The 20572-nt window shown below is 29.2% G+C and overlaps 1 protein-coding gene across 5 annotated transcripts in view; it reads right to left on the bottom strand.

Annotated features, from left to right (window-relative positions):
- LOC129958714 (latrophilin Cirl-like) overlaps positions 1-20572 on the bottom strand; it is a 172805-nt gene that overhangs the window by 91628 nt on the left and 60605 nt on the right. For all 5 annotated transcript variants that reach the window (XM_056071363.1, XM_056071365.1, XM_056071366.1 and 2 more), the window contains exon 2: positions 7415-7500. In XM_056071363.1, coding sequence (XP_055927338.1) covers positions 7415-7499 — 85 coding nt within the window. In that variant the 5' untranslated portion in view covers position 7500. The remainder of the gene's footprint in view (positions 1-7414; positions 7501-20572) is intronic.

The raw sequence follows: 20572 nt of genomic DNA, 5'->3' as shown, positions 1-20572 counted from the left end.
GATAAATAATGTATAAAAAGATACATCTGTTTTCTTTTAAAAAAATTACAAAGCAGTTTTATTTAAAAATAGATAGATACAAATTTCTGTTTTTGATACAAAAAAAAGTTAAAAGTAATTTAATAAAATTCTTTTTAATACGAATCAGCATCTCATATTCTTTTTGAGATGCTAATAATTATTTACTTCGTGCATAACTATTAGCTCAAAGTTCTTAAAAGCAATTCAAATTCCTCAGATTCTAAAAATTCTTAAGTTTTTTTTTTTTTAAGCTCTTTCTTTTAAAGCATAGAGGTGTGAAATAAAAGTGAATGCAACGATTAACGAGTTTGAAAGCTCTTGAAGTATAATTAAGAAAGTTCTTTTTTTTTTTTTGGCGACAATTGAACAGATTTTACGGACTTGAGAATTGAGTGTCGTGAGAATCGTCTATTCAGCAAGCTTCCATTTTTTCGAGTTAATCTTTATTTTCATAGAATTTTAAGAATATTAAATATGTGTTTGAAGAGAGACGGGAAAGAAAATAAAAACATCATTTATTCAGCGAAAGAAGGTTTTTTTCCCTAATAAAATTTTTACAGAATTAGTACTATATCCACAATTGTTTAAATAATACGAATTCTTCGAAATACGTACTTTAAGAAAACTACACAAATTCTGTATAGAAAACTGGAAAAAAAGGAACATTTTAATCAATCTTAATAGATAAAATTCAGTAACTCAATTTTATTAGTTTAATTAATAGCTAACTTTTTTTTTGGTAAAATGAAAAATGTACAAAAAGAAAGGAAAAAAAATGTCATAGAATTTTTTAAATATGCTTAAGCATTGTGAGAAAGCACCTATGTTCCCTTACACAAACACACACAAAATTTTATTGATGTATATGGTATCTGATTCGTATTTTATTATTTACAACGCATTTTTTAAATGAAATTTGACAATTTTTTTTTGTATTAATTGATGCTGCGAAAGGAGAGTAGGACGTTCTTCTTTAATTTCAGTACTTTCGGTTATTATTGCTCATTATATTGTTATTGGTAACACTACAGATATTAAAATTCCTTTCACAATTGCCTTATATATATTTTTATGAGAAGATACAAACATATATACCTGTATACGTAATAAAATTATGTATTATATTAATCAAATTATATATTATTTTGATATTTATTTCGGAACAGGTATTCAGATTTTATCCTGAATAATGATTAGAGGTTATGCATTAATTTTAAACTGAGATTTTTAGAGCTAGCATTAAAATTGCAAATAATCTGAACAAAATATCACAAATGTTATTAAATCTTTTTGTAGATTCCCTAAAGTTATTGAATAACTTGGTGAATATTCTTATAAATAAGATCACATTAAACTAATTTTTTGTCGGACATTCACTTGAATATAGATTTGCTGTAGGATAAAAAAATGTTTTTAAAGTGAAAATACTTGTGTTTGTATTTAAATAAATATTGTTCATGGATTTACAGAAAATAAAAAAATATAAACATTATATTAAAGAGCCATTGAAATTAGTTCTAATAACCCACTACGCCATTTTGACTTTTATTGGAATTCAGAATCTTTTTTGAAGATTGTGCATTAATTGGGGACGATCTTTTAAGTGTAAAGGAGCTAGCAGCTAACAAAATAAATACACACACAAAGCCGATCTTGGCACTGTGAATTCTACAAAGCTCCTTGAACTTTTACGATAGAACGATTATATTTCGAAAAAACATATTGACTAAATTATTTCTGTATGGGTTTCTTTTCATATATTGGATTGAAAGGTGTTTTGAAGAAAAAGCACCTGCGTTTGCACCGGAATGAAAATAAATTCTTAAGCCTACAAAAAGCAGCGAGCTTTTCTGTATAAGAGGTATTGAAATTAGTTGCAATATCCCGCAGCACCATTCTGACATTTATCTGGATTCAAATTCTTTGTTGAAGGACGGGGAGTATCTACACAAAAGGGCGGCGGGGGAGGAGAGAGGAAAAGGATGAGGGAGGGGGTAGAAAAGAAAAAATTATTTTCCCCCTCCACTTTTTATTTAACATTTCCCCTCCTCTACAGGAGTTACGACCTATAGAGATTGTTTACTTTGATTTCCCACAGAAAACGTCGTTGCTGTCACCGAGGTTTTCAACACATCCTTTATGTGTGATTTTCCATCTTTTCTCATAGCAATTTATGACGGGTCGTCATAAATGGTGTGTGTAAGAGTTTTTCTAAAAATGACGACAAAATCGATGTTTATGGCCAAGGTTCTCAGTCAAGTTCGCGCTTGATATGCGGAAATAAATGATTTCTTATCTGGAAGAGGCGCTGAAAAATATATTTACAAGTGACTTACTAGGTTGGGTGTGTAAATAAATAATACCAATAAAAGTTGTATCTATAAGAAAATTTCTTTTTTGCATTTAGATGTAGCATTCACTTTTTTATGGTTTTTATTTAGTTTTTATACTTGGACGTGCAGATTGAAATGTGTACATAAATAGAGCAAACATTTTGTACATATATGTGAATTCGCTTTCTGCTAAAAGTAATCATTTAATGCTTCCTTTTATGGCCAATTCGATTGCCGCCCCTTGCACTATTTTTATTTAAACACGGAACTGGCACATGGTATAAACAAACTGTAAACTCAGCATTTTCTCAAAACGAAGCTTTGCGACATACTTTCTCTTTTTCTCTCCATGTGAACAAAATTTTTAGTTGAATCAACACATACTGATTATTGCCTCGTTTAAAAATTAAAAATTTGATCTCCAACGTGTCTCGCAAAGTTTTTAAAGAGCAAATAATTAATAAAAATTAATCGGTAAATGAAAAACTTCAGGAATTAACACATAATTTCTTTGAAAATGAATGAAATTGACATTATTTAAGTTCCTCGATCTTGATTACTTAATTAAACGTAAGCAGAAATATTTTTGATTGCGATTTATTTTTTTTTAAAAAGAAAAAAAAAATTAAAGAATTCGAGCGAGATGGTGATTAAATAATAGTGACCAAAGCGTTACAGATACCAGAAATGGTTCTAAAATTCAGTCAGTTTATTTCGTCTGCAATCAAATGGTGCTTAATTTCAGGAAATAGATAACACTCACATTGTTGCTTAGGAGTCATGATCCATACAATCGAGTGAAAAACCGGAACTTGTAATTATTTCTCCATCCGTTTGTCTTGCATTGAATAAAATGAAAATACTAATAACGAATTAATTTCCAGGATGCGGGGAATTAAAATGGAGTGGAAAAGAACTCCACACAACTCCAATAGCTAGAAAACAATAAAACTTATCTTTCCAATGGATGAATGAATTTCCAAAGAGGTTTTAAACATTAAGGGACAAAAATATCGGCATTCTAAATTAAGCTGCAGATATTCGGCTGGATTAGGTTGAACTGGCGACATCTTAAATTGAGAAACAAGATGAGATAAAATATATGATCTTTTTACTGAAATAAGTTTGTAGTCAAAATGCAATTATAAGTGAATTTTCGAAGTTTATTTCTGCAGTCAAAACGACAAACGACCCTTCCAAGCAATTTAGCCAATATCACCAAATATAGATTTTAAATGGCTCTTACATTCTTATATTCAAAGATAAGAATTCAAAATGACAAGTTAATAACATATCTATTCAGAATTTTGTTTGATATTTATAAGTGTAGATAAAGTTTCTTTTCCCGGAAAATAAATAACAAGGAGTAATAACATATAAAAGGATAAATATCAATTTTGTATCTTATAGGAATCTGCTTTCCGACTCTCCATCAAGGATATTTGACGTAAATGGAAATTTGTTTTCAGTCATTCAAAGAACTTGCAATTTAAGATGAAAGATAAATCATTTAAGTTGTAGATCAAGAAAGGAGGGGGAAAGATTAAATCGTTGAACATATGGAATTGTTGAGCATACTTATTAATGTATGCTTCTAACTTACGTTTATAGATGTGCTGTGATGTTTTAAGAATGAAAACAATTACTAATATTTTTTTAAGAAGTCGTGATCCTTCAGGTCTTCGCATTTTCTTGAAATAAATAAAATAATGCCCACAATATCCTAAAAACCAATTTTTCAAAATTCTAAGAATAATTTTTAGAGGTATTATCTAGGAATTGCAATACCGGTATACCGAATACCGGTATTTTGAGCCATTTGTACAATTTTATAATACCGGTATTCACAAGTTTAAATACCATTTTTCGGTATTTACTAGATATTTTTTTAATTGTCTCCACTATATATTCAGGGATCGCCAACATAGCAAAATAGTATACGGTTTTGTTTTTATGTCTCCCTAACGGGCGAAATGAATTAGACTGTGAATACAAAGTTGCATCGTAAAATCAAGAGAAGTGATAAAATACTGTTTGACAACGGATTGTAAAACCATTCGCTCTTTTGCGCATGCGTTAGGATCGGTTTAATTCGACAAAATAGGGTTGAGAGGAAAGATGAAAGGAGGAGATGTTTACATTTAACAATGAAGACTCGTGGTTTTATGAAATGTAAACATTACAGATAATTAGTAATACAGAATGTCTTACGGTATTTACATAATTATAATGATTTTAAAAAATGAAAATGAAAAAGAAGAAAAGAGACTAACCAATTCAAATCTGATCAAGTTTGTAGTAAATTTTCTTAAAATTTTTTACCCACAAACCTATTCACATTCAGAAGAATTCGGTATAGTTATCGAAGATTATGATGACACTAATGTCGATAATGGAAAGGAATTGTCTCTTGAACAAAAATTAGAATTAGCGATAAATAAAAAAAATTTCAACAAACCACAATACAATACAGAAATCAGCTATATCCAAAACCATCCGACGAGAAATTGATTTATTTGAAGATGAGGGATTTAGAGTTAAATACTTGGAAAAAGTATATTGCGCATTGCTAACAGTACCACCAACTAGCGTAGATGCCGAAAGAGCATTTCCGACAGCTGGTAATTTTTGCATAAAATTACGTTCCAAGCTTAATGACAGTACAATTGATGCATTATGTTTTTTAAGATCACATTTCAAAAATTTTTAATAGTACAACAGACTGAATAGTGATATTTACTCTTTTTTGTGATTTAAATAAATAAAATGTTCCTATACTTTTTTTGTGATTTAAATAAATAAAATGTTCCTATGCTTTTTTTGTGATTCTTTATATACTGTTATAATTTATAAGTTACAAATTATTTTTTGTGGTATTTACACTCTCTAATAAAACTGGCAAATAAAACAAAGAAACACCTGTGTTTTTTTTTCTTTTTCTAAAATTTCTACAACCGGTATTAAAACCGGTATCTCGGTATTAAGATCTAAAAAATACCGAATACCGGTATGGAACTTTTGGTCCGATACTGCAATCCCTAGTATTATCTTATTGACTTTTGAATTGTTTTCCAAATGGATTGATATCTCACAAAGAGATATTGAATATTATGTGTTAGATAGTTTTCTTGCTTGTATTGAATATCATAGCAATTTTTGTAATTCATCTATTTTTATTCTTTTGATTACATTTACAATACATTAAATATGAAAGAATGTAATGGACGGTTTCGGGGCGGAGTATTCAATTTGGAAACATTTCGGCTTCGCACCAGGCTGAATTTAAGATGGCTCGCTTTAAATTTAGATGTGCTGTGATGTTTTAAGTATGGAAACAATTACTAATTTTCATTAAGAAGTTGATTCAGGTCTTCGCATTTTCTTCGAATAAATAAAATAATGCCCAATATATACTGTAAACCCATTTTTCAGAATTCTCAGAATAATTTTTAGAGTAATTATCTTGCTGACTTTTGAATTATTTCACAAAAGGATTAAGATCGCACAAAGAGATATTGCTTATTATGTTTTAGATAGCTTTCTTGCTTATATTGAATATCATAGCAATTTTTATAATTCATCCCTTTTTATTCTTTTGATTACATTTGCAATACATTAAATATGAAAGAATGTAATGGATGGTTTCGGGGCGGAGTATTCAATTTGGAAATATTTCGATTTCGAATCAGGCTAAATAAACGGCCGTTCGCTTTAAATTTAAGAACCGTGTTAAGTCTCAATTAACTTTTAATTAAGTGCTAAATTAATCTTTACTCAAATATTAAAATAATCTAAACAGTTTGGTTATACCACGCGATAACTAACGATGGATTTAAATTTACAATAGCATTAATGTTTCGAATTAACATCATAATTTTTTAAAGCAAGTTTTCAAATATCAAGAAATGCTTTTGAATGTTTGTATAAGGGAGGCATAAAGTTTTACAATAAAATGAATGTGATGAGTTGCTTTCGTTTATTAATCTTACTATTTTCAAGAAAGTGCAAAAACAAATTTTTTTGTTACCCTTTTTTTGTTAATTTTTTTTAATATTTAGGGGAAAATAGTTCACATAAATTAATGTCACGGAAATGCTAGATTGCAAATATTTATTTGCTAGTTTTTGCTATCCACTTTTTAAAAATTAATAATGATGCACAAAATTATGCTTAATGGCATATTTATTAATTTGCAGTTATCAATAAACAAAAAAAAATACTGAAATGAGACACATCTAGCAATGGTTATTAATAAGGATATATTCAAAACTTTGCTGAATAAAACAAATTAGTTTTAAGCAAAATGAGGGAATTTTTAATCGTAATACTGGGATGAATTACAAAAATGCCAGAATTTAGATTATGTTAATTTTTATACAGTTTCCTCGTAACTTAATATTACATCTCATTTTATTTTTACAGAAAACAGTTTTAATTAGAAACATGAAGTAATTCAAATTTTAATAATTAACATTACAAACGGTCAGTTTTAATCAAAAGTAATGACTTTTTATGCAGTCGTAAAGAATAAACACACGATAAACAGTGTCGCTATCAAAATGAAAACTTCCAAAGAATTCCATCTTGCAGTTCTAATTTGGAATTAAAAGACTGAAATTAAAAATCTTAATTATACCAAGACCTTAATTATGAAGTAATAAAAAAAAAGATGAAACAGTGTTTATAGACTTTACTTCAAAAAATACAGTAAAATTATTTTGAAGTCTAATCCTTCAGAATAAAGCAAACATATTAAAAAAATCGTTACAATACCATAATTTAATCTTTCTTTTCTCATGTCTTGCTTTATTAAAACTAATAACAGAAAACCCTTATTATTTTCTAACAATGGATTGAAAGGTTGTTTTATTTTCACATCATCAGATAATGTTTAATTACTCAGACTTTGAAGAGTAAGCAAATACTCTATTTTGGACTTTAAAATAACTTCAGATTTTAATATGAAGATTCATTGGACGAAATGTTTCCATTTTTTTTTTTTCATTTTTTTTTTGTTTGATGCTGAAAAGGAGACAAAATAAGCCCATAAATGTACTTACCTCCCTTCTTTGATGAGATATGAACCACTTCAGCCAATAGGAAGATGCAGAAGAGAGCAAATATCTTACAGGAATACATTCTCATTCTGCCGAAAAAAAAAAAAAAAAAAAAGGAAAATTGAGTTAAATTACAATAAATGGCAAATATAATCACTAAATAAAAAATAATTCTGGAATGAAAATTGAAACAATTTTTTTTATATATGTTTATCCCAACAAATAAATATGCGTCTAAAATAAATTTTTTACAGGTATGATGTGGGATATAATTTTGAAAATTTTATATACCTTCTACCATGCCTGTATTAAAATTGCTGACTGTTTTGTAAAAAGTACATGATAACGTTTTTCTAAAACATTATGTGCAAAACTCTAACAAGTACTGTCGGATTCAACAAGTACAGTGCTGTCAGCAATAGAAAAATTCTGGTGACACCACTGCACTAAGTTTTTTTTTCTCAGATTTTACAATTTATAAAGCATTACATATTTACACATAAACATTGTCAATAAGAATATTACTCTCATTTTTGTACTGTCTCCAAACTACATGGTGAATCCACTGTCATCTTAACTGTCCTTTGTTTAGAAATTGGGAAATAATATTTATGAAAATATTTCTGTAATTAATAAGAATTTTTTGGGAGAAAGAATCTCTTCCTTGGTATTAATAGTATAAACAAGAAGATATGCACCTTGCAGCTCGAAAAATAATTCTTTGCAATTATCTTTGCCTAGAGCGAGCGTGTTGATAAGATTTTGAGAAATTCCCAACCAGAATCAAACATGTAAAAGACGAGAATAAATGACTGTTTTAAAGCTTAATGTCCATCAAAGGCAAGAGACGTGGAAAAGAATGCAAGTGGCTATTTTAGAGTTTACATTAACATTATCTAATCCGTGTCAAACATCTGTCAGTCGCGAAGACAGATGCTAACATGAAATCTACGCCTATCTGCATCTACAGAAACTAGATTCGATCCATTTTCCGTAGGTGGTATTCGTAAGAAATATTCACCATTAGCATGCTCAGTGAAAAAGAAAGACAATATTTTCATGTTTAATCCCTATTTCAAACAGTGCATTACTTTTTTCTATAGCGTTATCACAACACAGAATTTGTACTATTTACGTGACAGCTATACTTATTTTCATACTACATTAGGAGAATATGATAGTGAGTTTTAATTAGTTTTAGTTTCATACGTAATCACCTAAAAGCAGATGATCACATAGCAGATTTGCCAGAAAATCATTAAATGTAAATTATATGACGCCTCTAGTCGAAGACCATAAGAATATTTCCGATAAAACTAATCATTGATATGTCTGAATACCTTCTTAATAGAAATTCATTCTTCCTGACTTATCATACTTAACGATAATTCAGGTTGAAATGAAAATTTCCTCAAGAGTGGAGCTAAACTCATTTAGTCAACGGTTTGAGCGATCGGAAATGAATTTTAACCAGAACAACTCTCAGATGGACTGGAGTTAACTGAAAGCTTTAACCAATCACCAAAGTTTGATTCAGTGGGAGCACCCAATCAGTGACCGAAGCAGCTGCATGCGTTCTGCTCATTAGGGCCACTCTTTCCGATTTCGATGGATAATTACCTGCAATCGATTTGCGTCATTTAGGTATAATTCTTATCATCACTTTCAGATAAAAATGAGTTCCCTATTTTTGTAACTATTATTTTTAAAAAGAAGATTTAGTAAATATTTTTTATGTTTTTTTTTTTTTAATCCGACAAGTCACCCTTTTTTAGACACATATTGGCAGAAAAATTGATATTTATAAAATTTTATTTTTATTTTATAGTTTTCTATGTGCTTTTCTAATGAATTATTGGTTTCTTATTAATACAACTAATAACTGTAAGGATAAAATAATTTATAAACTTCTAAACCATATATTGGTACTGCTGTTTAATACATCTTCATTTTAATATTGGCTTTTATATTTGAAATAGACGTTTTCTCCAATAGAAAACTTAAATTCAATACATCATTTGTTATTACTGAGAATTCATCTACATTTTTTTAACATTAAATTTAATCCCACATTGAAAATCTCAAAACTCCTTCCATACACACAATTTAAAAATCATTTGAAATAATCAATATGTTTTAATTGATCTTCTATCATTTAAAGTGATAATTACCATAAATAATCATTGAAACAATTGATTTTTTTTTTTTTTTTTTTTGCTGTAAAGCGATTTTTATTAAAATAATCCCCCCCCCCTTCACAGAAAATGACTGGATTTTCTGTCTTTGCTTATTCAAAATTTCAGGTTCAGCACAAGGTACATTCTCATTAAACTTCAAGAGTACTTCTATGTTTATTTTTTTTTGGTTTTATATATCATTCAATGATTTCAAATTATAATTAGCTTATTGAATTAGTTTTTATTTTTTGTTTTCCATATTTAAAATTTAACTTAGTAGAACTATTTGTGTACAGTTAATTTATAAGGCATTAAAAAATGGAGCAATCCACAGGAATTTCCACATCTTTCTTTTTAAATGAAAGAAAATGTTTTTCTGACAACACGAAAAGAACTGAAGTATATATTCAACAGAACTGTATCAAGTATGTGAAAAATATTCCCACAAATATCCGTAATTCTTCTGTCCAGTTTATGAAAAAACAAACAGCTACTGATGTAATTGTCTGAGTTGAGTTGATTAATTCACTCAGCGTTAACAATAGCTGTCTTCTTCGCAATATAGCCATCATTGTCTGACGCGATTCTCCCACAACTCCCAAGAGGATAGACCCACACCCCTATGAGACCCACAGTGATTGATGAAACCGGGAGTTCCCTCTTGTTTCATGCGCCACTCTTGGGTGTTGTTTTCGGCTAATTAAAATGATGAAAATATTATAACCAATTCATTTTCAAGAATACTCTTGAGAGCAGATAGCTTAGTAAAGCATTGTTCGTCAGTATTAAGCATTTAAATACGTAAGTTTTTATTATAGTAAACGCAGTAGACAAGATAAAACATTGACGAAGTACAATGGGATGGATGATGGCGATAGCGGGTTTGCTAGTTCTGGACATTGCAATAATCGGAAAAAGCGTTACAAATATTAAAATTGTAACTTCTCGACTTGCTTTATACTTAATGCTACCGCCCTTGCGAAAATTATTAAAATAATGTAGCTTAACTGGAGTGCGAAAACTGCTACAGCCATCTACTAGGACGAGAAAACATTTAAAAATTATTCTGTTCAAATGGTTTGGTTAGTCATGGTTATTGGCTAAGAGTTTACTATATTCGGTAGCTCGCTGAGAGATTAAAAATCATTAAAATTTAAATTGATATATTAATTAATAGATTAAATTCAAATTAAAACATTTCAGATTAATCTGTGGCAAAAATGAAGCACCAAAATTTTATGAATTGCCAGATTGAGCTGTCTTGGCACAGCAAGAACAGAGTGAAAAATCGAGTTTAAATCTTTCACGAAATTCGATAAGCTTTCAAGAAAGTTTATCGATTTTTGCGCTTATTTAATTTTTTCAATAAGCTTTTTAGAAAAGGTATTTAATAATATATTGCAAATTCAGAAAATAATAATAAGGATCAGCAGGAGTTTTTCTACTGCGCATCCTCGCATATTTACATATTTGGCCTGTTTTGAGTTTAGCTTCGTGGCGCAGTGTAGAAAATCGACTATGCATTTTGGATATTTTCATATAGATCACTTAGGTTCAATCGATCTATAGGAATGGGTATTCCGATATAGATTTATGATTTTTGTATGAATACCATGAATCAAAATAGATTTATCTCCAGTTACGTTTTTAAGTTATGGGGTTCAGGTATACATGTACAGACAAACCGACAGACTGTCAACTTTTTGACAATTTTGATCTAAAATTGGATTCGGGTCTACGATTCTAGTGATAAAACTGCATGTTGTTCATCCATTTAGTTCATAACATTTTTGAGATATCGTATTCACATATAAGAGGACAGATAGACAAATTTCTTGTTTTAGCCAAAGTTTGATACATATTTACAATTTTAGCGTAAAAATCATCTATCAAATTTCATATGTCTATTTTGTACCGATACTGCGTGTCAGACAGCCATAAGTTAAAAAATGGAATTTTCAAAATCAGGGATGTTTAAAACTACCAGATCCATTAAAATGTCGAGATCGGATTGCTTGGCTATTACATTACTTTTTCTTTGTGTACTTCTACACGATGAGATAGTTTTTTTTTTACTATCCAAATTATTTTATATTATGAAAAAGTATTATTATACAAGGAGTGAATGCTAACAAATTTGTTAAGAGTTTTTTTATGCGAATACGAAATTTTTTTTTTATTATTTTAAACTTTAAAAATAACATAATCTTTCGAGTAATTATTATCTAATTGAAAAAAAATAATCGTTCTTTCTTTTCATTTTTCATGGAACATTTAGAATTGAATATTTAGTACTAGACCTGAAAGATTAGACTAAACTATTTCAAAAATTAAAAACAGAAAGATATAAATTCGATTGAGATGAAAACTCTACAGAAAATGGGAGTGTAAATTGCTGAATCGAATAAAAATTGGTCATGGCGAAATAATTCAAACTCAATAATAAAAATGAAATAATTCATGAAAAGTAAATTCCGATTATCAACTAATGGAAACTTCAGCTTACAACTCAATAAAAACTAAGGATAAAACTTTATCCCAATTACAATAATTAATAAATTTGTAGTTTTCTGTTTGCGTTTGAGAGAAAGGCATTGTACCATAATCTATGTATTTTCTCTTTTATTACAGAAGAAATTTCAACAAGAAAGAACATAGAACCCAATATTGAAGCTTTTGTTAGGTTTAAAGGTTCTTGTCTTAAATTTTGAAAGACAGATCGTATATCGATAAATCGATATAAACGTGAAACAGAATGACATTATATAGCAGTATACGGCAATTTTAAAGATTTTCTTAAACAGTTATACCAGATAAATACATAGGGGATATAGAGTGACGATTCTAATGCCTTTCGTTTCTTTCAAATCTTTTGTTAGGAAAGAAGTAAGTGATATTAGAAGGTACTTCAAAGAAATCGATTAAAATTTCATTGAAAAATTTATTTTTTAATCGTTATCAAAACTAGTTGTATGATAAGAAGAATTTGTCGCACAATTTGAAAATATCATTTTACTTTTGAAAAAAGAAATAACGATAAAACTAACAGATTTTATTTTATTTTTGTATTGAAAACAAAGTGAAATATTTTGAAAAAATTAACATAAAGATGTTTCACCATACTGAGTGTTTAAACGCGTTTCATGGCAGTAAAAGTTTATATGACGGTTTTAAATGCTAAAATATTCAATATAAATTTAAAAGAATAATTTTGTACAAGTTTCAATATTTAACTTCTGTAATATTTGCAAAATTTAGATGTCAGCTTGTTTTGACAAATGGTTTATATCATAATTTTTCCGGAAAAATTTAAAAAAAACAGTTAAAATTTTGATAAACACATACGTGTTAGGTATTAAGTGTTTATATTTATGGTGGCATATTTTCTTGAAAAATGTTCTAAAAATTGCTCCGCTACGAAAGATAGTGATACATTTTAGGATACTGTGAAAGAAAAAAAAGTTTTTTTCCCCCGCTTAGTAACCTAATATTTTCTGGGTTCTTATTTCTACATAAACAAATTCACATAGCGCATACATACATACATAACCAAAAAAAAAAAAAACCTTCCAAAGTGCTTCGTATTTTATAAGGAAACCCAACCAACATTTTCTATGAAAGGAAGGGGGGAAAAATGAAAGTTTTGTTGCAATTTCCTCGGAGTTAATTTATCATCTTTCATCATCATTTTTACTTCTGTTCCGTTGCACTGTCGACGCTTGAAGCGGAGAATTTCTACAGAGTAACTCAGCAACAAATTTACAGAGTTATTTATTAAGCAGTTCTATAATAGTAGGGTTACTCTTAGTGCATTTACAGAAGATGACGTATTATTAAGTTATCGAAAGTAACAACATTTTATTATTTTTAAATTGAAGAAAACGTTAAGACTACCCGTTATCATCAGAGTTGTTTATCAAACCCTATGTATTTGTAAAAGTTATTTGTTACCGAAAAAAAATGATCTAAAATGGTGTACTAGAAAAAGTTCGTTTTCAACACTTTAGTGTAGGATTATTCAAAACCGCTTCCCTCATTACAAATGGCTATGACTTCGTTGTAAATAACGACAGGAAGTAAAAATTTGCACGCAATGCGGAAGGAAGCTTAAAGTTTTGTTTGCGTAAGTAATAATTGCAATATGTGACTTCTCTTGGTAACACAGACATCATCCCTGGAGTAGTCCATTTATTTATTATATGAAGTACTCTCTATGCTACCTTTAGTTTGTTTATTGCTTTAAGCAATAGAAGCCATAAGGCAAATGCCTACGACCTATCCAAATGAAATAAAGGCACAAGAAGATGATAGATTTCAGATTTAGATAGATATATGCATGTTCTTTATGCGAGTATGGAACGAACGCCAATGGCTGCAAATATGTTTCACAGTGCGCAGCGTGAAATTTACTACCACATGTATGTTGCCCGTAAGACCAGGAGAAGTCACACAGGGAAATAAATAAGTATGTTAACAAAATTTAAGTTTCCTTTTGTATTGCGTTCACAATTTTTCCTCCTTACTGTATTTTTTTTTAAAGAAAATTATCTATTTGTAATCGATTGAAATGTTTTGAATAATCCTGTATTAGCAGAGGTAAAAGGTCATTCAAGGTGATTCATTTGAAGAAGAAATAGGACTATGATTCCGTGGTTTAATTTCGTTACATTAACGTTTTATTTTCGGGACTGATTTATCGCTTATTTTATTTAAACATTTTTTTTCGCTTATTTGGATGATAAGGACACCACCTGAGCCTGCACCCTTCTCTTCAAATTTTGTTTAGTTCAATTATATTGAAGTCCTATATTCAAGCAACGTTATGGCTATTTGGGGACTGACCTTATAATTTTCACCCACGCTCAGATGGTGAGGGTGGCACCCTCCTCTCTAAACTTTCGAAGCCTACTTCACAGAAGTCATTTGGCCCCGACGGATATAAGAAAGGCTAAAAAAAAAAAAAAAAAAAAAAAAGCAATTTACGATACTTGGATGACGTCATTCCTATTTCAACGCGTCTTAAAATAATTCTTTTTATAACTCTGTTTTATTTCAAAGTTTAGGACGCCAAAGCATTTTGATGTTTAGAATTAAATTCTATTAAAATATACCAGTTATTTATAAATACAGAGTTATTACAACGATTACAAATTTCTATAATTTTCTTGTAATAAAACAATTTCGAGAAAAAAAATGAAAGCAAAGAAGGAAACTTAAAGTTCTGTTTTGATTGTTATAAGTGCCATATGTAACCCCCCCCCCCCCTGGTCACACGGGCAATATCTATGTCACTATTATGTTGAGATTCTTTATGCATGCGTACAGTTTTTTAGCTGTTCCACACAAAAGAAGTATTAAGACAGACTTTATGACATAACCCAGTGGAATAAAGACTCAAGGAGGAGTTTCAGAAGATTTAGATAGTTACATTCAGAAGATACATGTAGCCATCGAAGACTCATCAGTGGTTGCGAATATGCTTCACAGAATCTGATATGAAATGGACAATTGAATGGATATTGCCAGTGTGACTAAGGGAAGTCATATAGAGCAATTATTACGAATTTTGATATTTCCTGTGCATAGTGCTCAAAAATTTTCTTCCAATCGTTGTAGCCATAGAAGTCATGGTTATATATAATTAAGAGTTTTTTCTTTGTGTTGAACTTTTTTCTTTAGGTTGTTGTAGCCCGCGGAAGTTATAGCCATATATAATCAATGCAGTTGTTTAGAATAATTCTGTACTTTAATATCGTGTTTAGAGCCTTTTAATTCGGAACGAAATGATATAATTCGTAGTTTTTTGCTTTTTATCAACATTATTTCGACTGAAAAATAAATGTATGCGAATGTAATAGCAATCAGTAAAAAATTAAATAAAAATTCTTTACTAAAATAAACGATACATATTTTTTTTTTTTTTATCGTTTAGGCAGGAAAACACTGAGTACAATGGCCAGCATGAAAAAGCGCATATAAATGAGGCATAAAATTCTGTTTAAAAATGATGACCGGTTTCATCAGGATTGGTTCTACCATTGTCGGAAAAACTGACAAGAGGCAGAGTGAAAGAGAGGAGAACCATAGGGGAGGGAGGAGGGGGGGAAACAATGCTGCATACAAACACAATTATCTACGATGGGGTGAGAGGGAATAGTTAAAGAAAAAAATAATGAAGGGAAATATGTGGGGGAAAAAATTTCTCTTGAGCAAAGAAAAGTAGGCGTGACTGAATAAGGGGAATTTTCCACATCATTTAAAATGTTTTCATGTTTATAAATTAAAATGCTTCATTAATAAATCGACTCGAAATTTTTTTTCTTAATCTGAAATATATTAGAGGGATCATTTGTCATCCCTATTTAATTTCAAGGAAAAGAACACGGCATCTGTTAAAAAAAAAAAAAATCAACCCGAAATTTCTAAATCAAGCTGCGGAGTTTTTCATCTTATTTTTCAAATGCAAAATTGTTCATAGAAATGGCATATATAAGAGTAATATAATTTTTACCTCAATTTAAATTTAGTAATACAGAAATATTTCGCAACGCGATTTAGAGAAAAATTGAAAATATTTTCTGCTTCACTAACTGATTATAATATATTTTAAAAATAATGGACAAATTTAATTCAGAATAATAAACAAATAGACAAGTCATTCATCAAGTAAACTATCAGTCATTTTGACCAACAAATAGTTATAACTATTTAAGGAACGAACTGACACATTAAATGTATCCCTTACAGGAGAAATAAAAAAACTTCAGCAAACCTCTATTTGTTTGCAACTCCTATGCTCCCCCCCCCGGATCCTATGCGTTTAACTATAATATATAATCATTTGCATAAAATAATGCAAAGCAAAGAGTTGAAATTAATTTAAAAATGTTTATATTATACATGTGAGAAATGAGCTGTCAAAAGCTTCACAACTTTAAGGAGGAGGGGAAAGCATAATAAAATTTATCAAACATATAAGAAAATTGATGTCGTATAACATCAGTTATCATTTACGAAACAGAATTGGGGTTATAATAATCTGAAAAAAAATATGAGAAAACACTAAAAAATAGCAGAAAACTTCCCTAAATTTTTATTTCGTCTTAGTTTTCCAAAAACTTTTATTAAATGCATAGATTAAGAACTATATATATTATTTACGATTTAAAATAATTCTTCTTAATAAATATTAAGTCTTCTTTGGCAAAATAATATTAAAAATGTTCAAGTATTGCTTTTGAAATTCTTATTTTTGAGTTTTAACTGATGTTTTTAGTCACTTTTTCAAGAGAAAAAAATTGAAGTCTTCATTTGCTTTTGGCTCTATAAAGTTAAAAAAAAAATGTGATCTATTTTTTTCTTTATGCATATGCAAACCTCGAAATAATAGTTGGAATATCACTCGTAAAATGTATAAGAAATGAGAAATTATCTAAATCATCATTTGTATGTTTTGCTTTAGAATAAAATAATCTTTTGATAATTTAATGCTAGAGCATAGATTTAAAAAAAAATATAATATTAATATTTTCATTTTTCGCTCTTCTCTCCCACTTAAAAAAATTTGGGTCCTGGAGATTTTACTACTTCAGTGCATCATTGGTTTTATAAACCATCTGGGGGAATTAGGTAGCGGAAACAAACCTCTGAAAAAGGCAAGCAAAACGGAAATCATCTTGAAGTAAGTTCAAGGTTACTTGCCCGGAGCAGTACCTTGTAATTTACACTGGCACTAAATGCTAATATAATTACTAAGGTTGCCACTATTTGAAAGTTTAGCTTAAGCGTATAACTATTTCTGCCATGGAAACTTAACATTCACATCAGGATGTTGTGCATCTTTCTGCATTGCATCATATCTTATTCAGGAAGCTGTCAAATATTTATGACAAGAAACTTTTATCCGGTGGTTAAAGGTGTTATAATAAAAAGAAGATATTTTTCAAGACAAAATCATTCATTGTTACAATGACTCGTTGTGAAAGCTCTGTTGAGAACAATGATGATTTCTGGCGTTGTTTCGAGAGGTTAGAATGTTGCAAAGAATTGTCTTGACCCATTCATTCCTTCAAGGCAAATGTAGAAGAACTAACTAGAGATAAAAGCTTGTTCTTTTGTAAGTCGCTTTCAAAACAATGATGAAACATTTTTTTTTGTTATTTTGAATCATAAAGCCATGGAAGTTATTCTTTTTCTGTCACCAAAAAGTTAATATCATTTCTGTGATGCCAATCAATATAAAAGCAATGTCAGAATGAAAAGCGATGAATATTTGCTGTAAAAACAAGCTGCGATCTTCAGATAAAAATAAAATATTTAATGTAAGGTAGAGATTTTGTAAAAACATTGCAACTATTTTTAATTTTGAAGCTTGACTCAAAAAATTTTATGCAAACAATAATTCCTTCACCAAGCATAAGAAAATCTCTCTTATTTTTAATAATTTCATTTAATGTAGAACAAAACATAAAATTTCATTTCATAGAAAACTTAGATTTCCCGCTATTGATTTGAATTAATTGTTAAATCAAGATAGGAATCGTGAAAAGGTTTCATATTGCCTTCTTTAAAATTTTGCAATATTTGTCAGCTAAACTAAAATTAAGAAAATCTAGAGAAATTTTGTAAAAATTTCTTTAATATTTATTTTTAATTGAGATCATTTTTATTTATTTCTAAAGAATTCTTGGTTTCTTTATGTATCGTCAGATTTTGATACCTCTATTTCTCAATCTAAAATTGGATCGCCAGCGGAAAAAGCTTAACAAGCTCTGTATTTGTTCTTGTCAGGAATGCTTTATTTAAAAATAACCAAAATGATTTTTATAAAACACTATTTAAAGACGTTCAAGTCTGTTTTTTATCCCCCCACAAATAGACGAGCTTAACTTTAACCTGATGAACTGGGATCCATAGCTTATGCGACACTTTAGTGTCATTACTTCTCTGAAATAATTGAGAACGTCGAAAACTTATGAATGCCGTCAAAATATCATTAATGACTCGTTTCGGCATCGAATGCATTATAAAGGCATAAATAATGAGCCGGTGAAACGGCCTCTATAGCGGAACTCGTTTAGCAACAGTGGTAGAATTTGAGTTTTAAAAGTTAGTACGCGAAACATGTTCGGTAAAGACATACTTTGAAGCTTCTCAGTAACAAATGATGAGGTTTTCTTTCTTCCTTACAGATAAAAATGGAAGGAATTGCAATATATCAAACGAAGAAAAAATGAAGAAGTCATAACTAAAACATTTTTCACGAGTAAGGAAAACTAATCAAAAAGACACATAAGATCGCACGTGTTTCCGATAATGCTTTTTTTCTTTTTTTTTCTTTTTAAGTAAGAAGTTAGTTTTCTTTTTAAGTTTTAAGTCAGATAGAACTGTTAAGATTACTTTTCGGTGCCTTTACTTCTATACTTGGCAGCCAATACTTGGACAATTCTCAACTCTATTCATATACGACCTTGTATATCTTCGCTTTGATCCCAAACCGATAATTCTGGGGACACCAGATGTTTCAATGCCAGTGTCTTTCCCGTTTTGCAGATTGACTTTCCAAAGAGGAGAACTATGACAAAATAAGGCTTTGTTATCTAAGCACTTTGAAGCTTCTTTTTCTTCTTCGGAAGCAGTTTAGAATGTTGTTTAGATAAAATAGAAAAATTTAATAAAATTCCAGTCAATCTGCCCCCTTTTTTTTATCTGTATATTGATACATTGGCTAACACCATTCCAAAAGAAAGTGATTCAATTTCTTTCAATACAACATGATGGAATAAATTTTTAATAAATACTAAGAAATTGTGTTTGTATTAAGAAGAAAAATTAAGAAATATCACTAAATTGGTTTGAAATTTGTACTTTCTTCCAGGAAATATTTAAATAACAAGAATGAGAACTATCGACGTATATTTTATGAAATTCCCCTCTCTGCATGTAAAAAATCAAACAATGCAAAAATTTCTCATCTACAGATAGATTGAAAAAGATTAATTTTAAATATTAACAGAAATAATAAAAGTAAATTTACTTTCTAAAATGAAATAAAAATGATCAGAAGCTGCTACACTGGGTTTTTTTTTATATAATTGTGCGTAGCTATATTCACCTTGAGTGAACTTGCATTCAAGGAATCGACTTATGGGTCGAAAGAAATAGAATTTAATCAATGGGGATCATTTGAGCGAAGTTCAAGATTTAGTTGAATCTTCCTAGAAAACTTTTAAAAGCAACTGATCCATATATATGTTTAATTTGGTGAAAAACCTCTAACCAACTCGACCGTGAATTTTTTTTTTTTTTTTTTTTTTGCTTTTGCTTTTTCTAAAGCACACATTAGTCTTCCAACTTTTCAATGATGTTCATTAAGAGTACAAGCAGAGGATAAAACTCAATCATTTGATAATGAGTAAATTCTACTGATTACTACTAGTATCTACTGATGAGTGTATTCACAGTAATTGATATATATGAACGCATTTTGTTTTAATACCGGCAATCGATATTTTACGTAGTAAAATTCAAAACTAAATCTGTTTAATTTTACAGCGCCTCTAAGATACACATAAAATTATAACACAATCATCAGTGATGGTAGCTTTTTTCAAGTTATCCTTTTGAATTATCTTTTGGCTACAGAGATTCAACGCTAAATATATGCTCTAAACTCTTATACTGGTGCGGCGTGAAAATTAAACAAAAAAGATGTCATTCATGCTTTATAATATTCATACGATATTTCATTTTAAAGTAACAAATACTATTCGATTCTAATTATTCTAAAATACATTTACATATAACAAAAAATATTAAATATTAATATTTGCATATATTCTACCTAATCATAGAAAAACAAGTTTTAGTAACATTTATCGATGAATAAATCTATTAAAGGATTATGTATGCAATAATTTTAGTTTATTTGGCCTTTATACTATGTCACTACAAACCACAATATATTATTTAAACTATTATTTTA

The sequence above is a fragment of the Argiope bruennichi genome, chromosome X1 (assembly GCF_947563725.1).
Source record: "Argiope bruennichi chromosome X1, qqArgBrue1.1, whole genome shotgun sequence".
NCBI lineage: Eukaryota > Metazoa > Arthropoda > Arachnida > Araneae > Araneidae > Argiope > Argiope bruennichi.
Note: the sequence above shows the minus strand (reverse complement) of the source record. Positions and strands in the feature narration are given on the sequence as shown.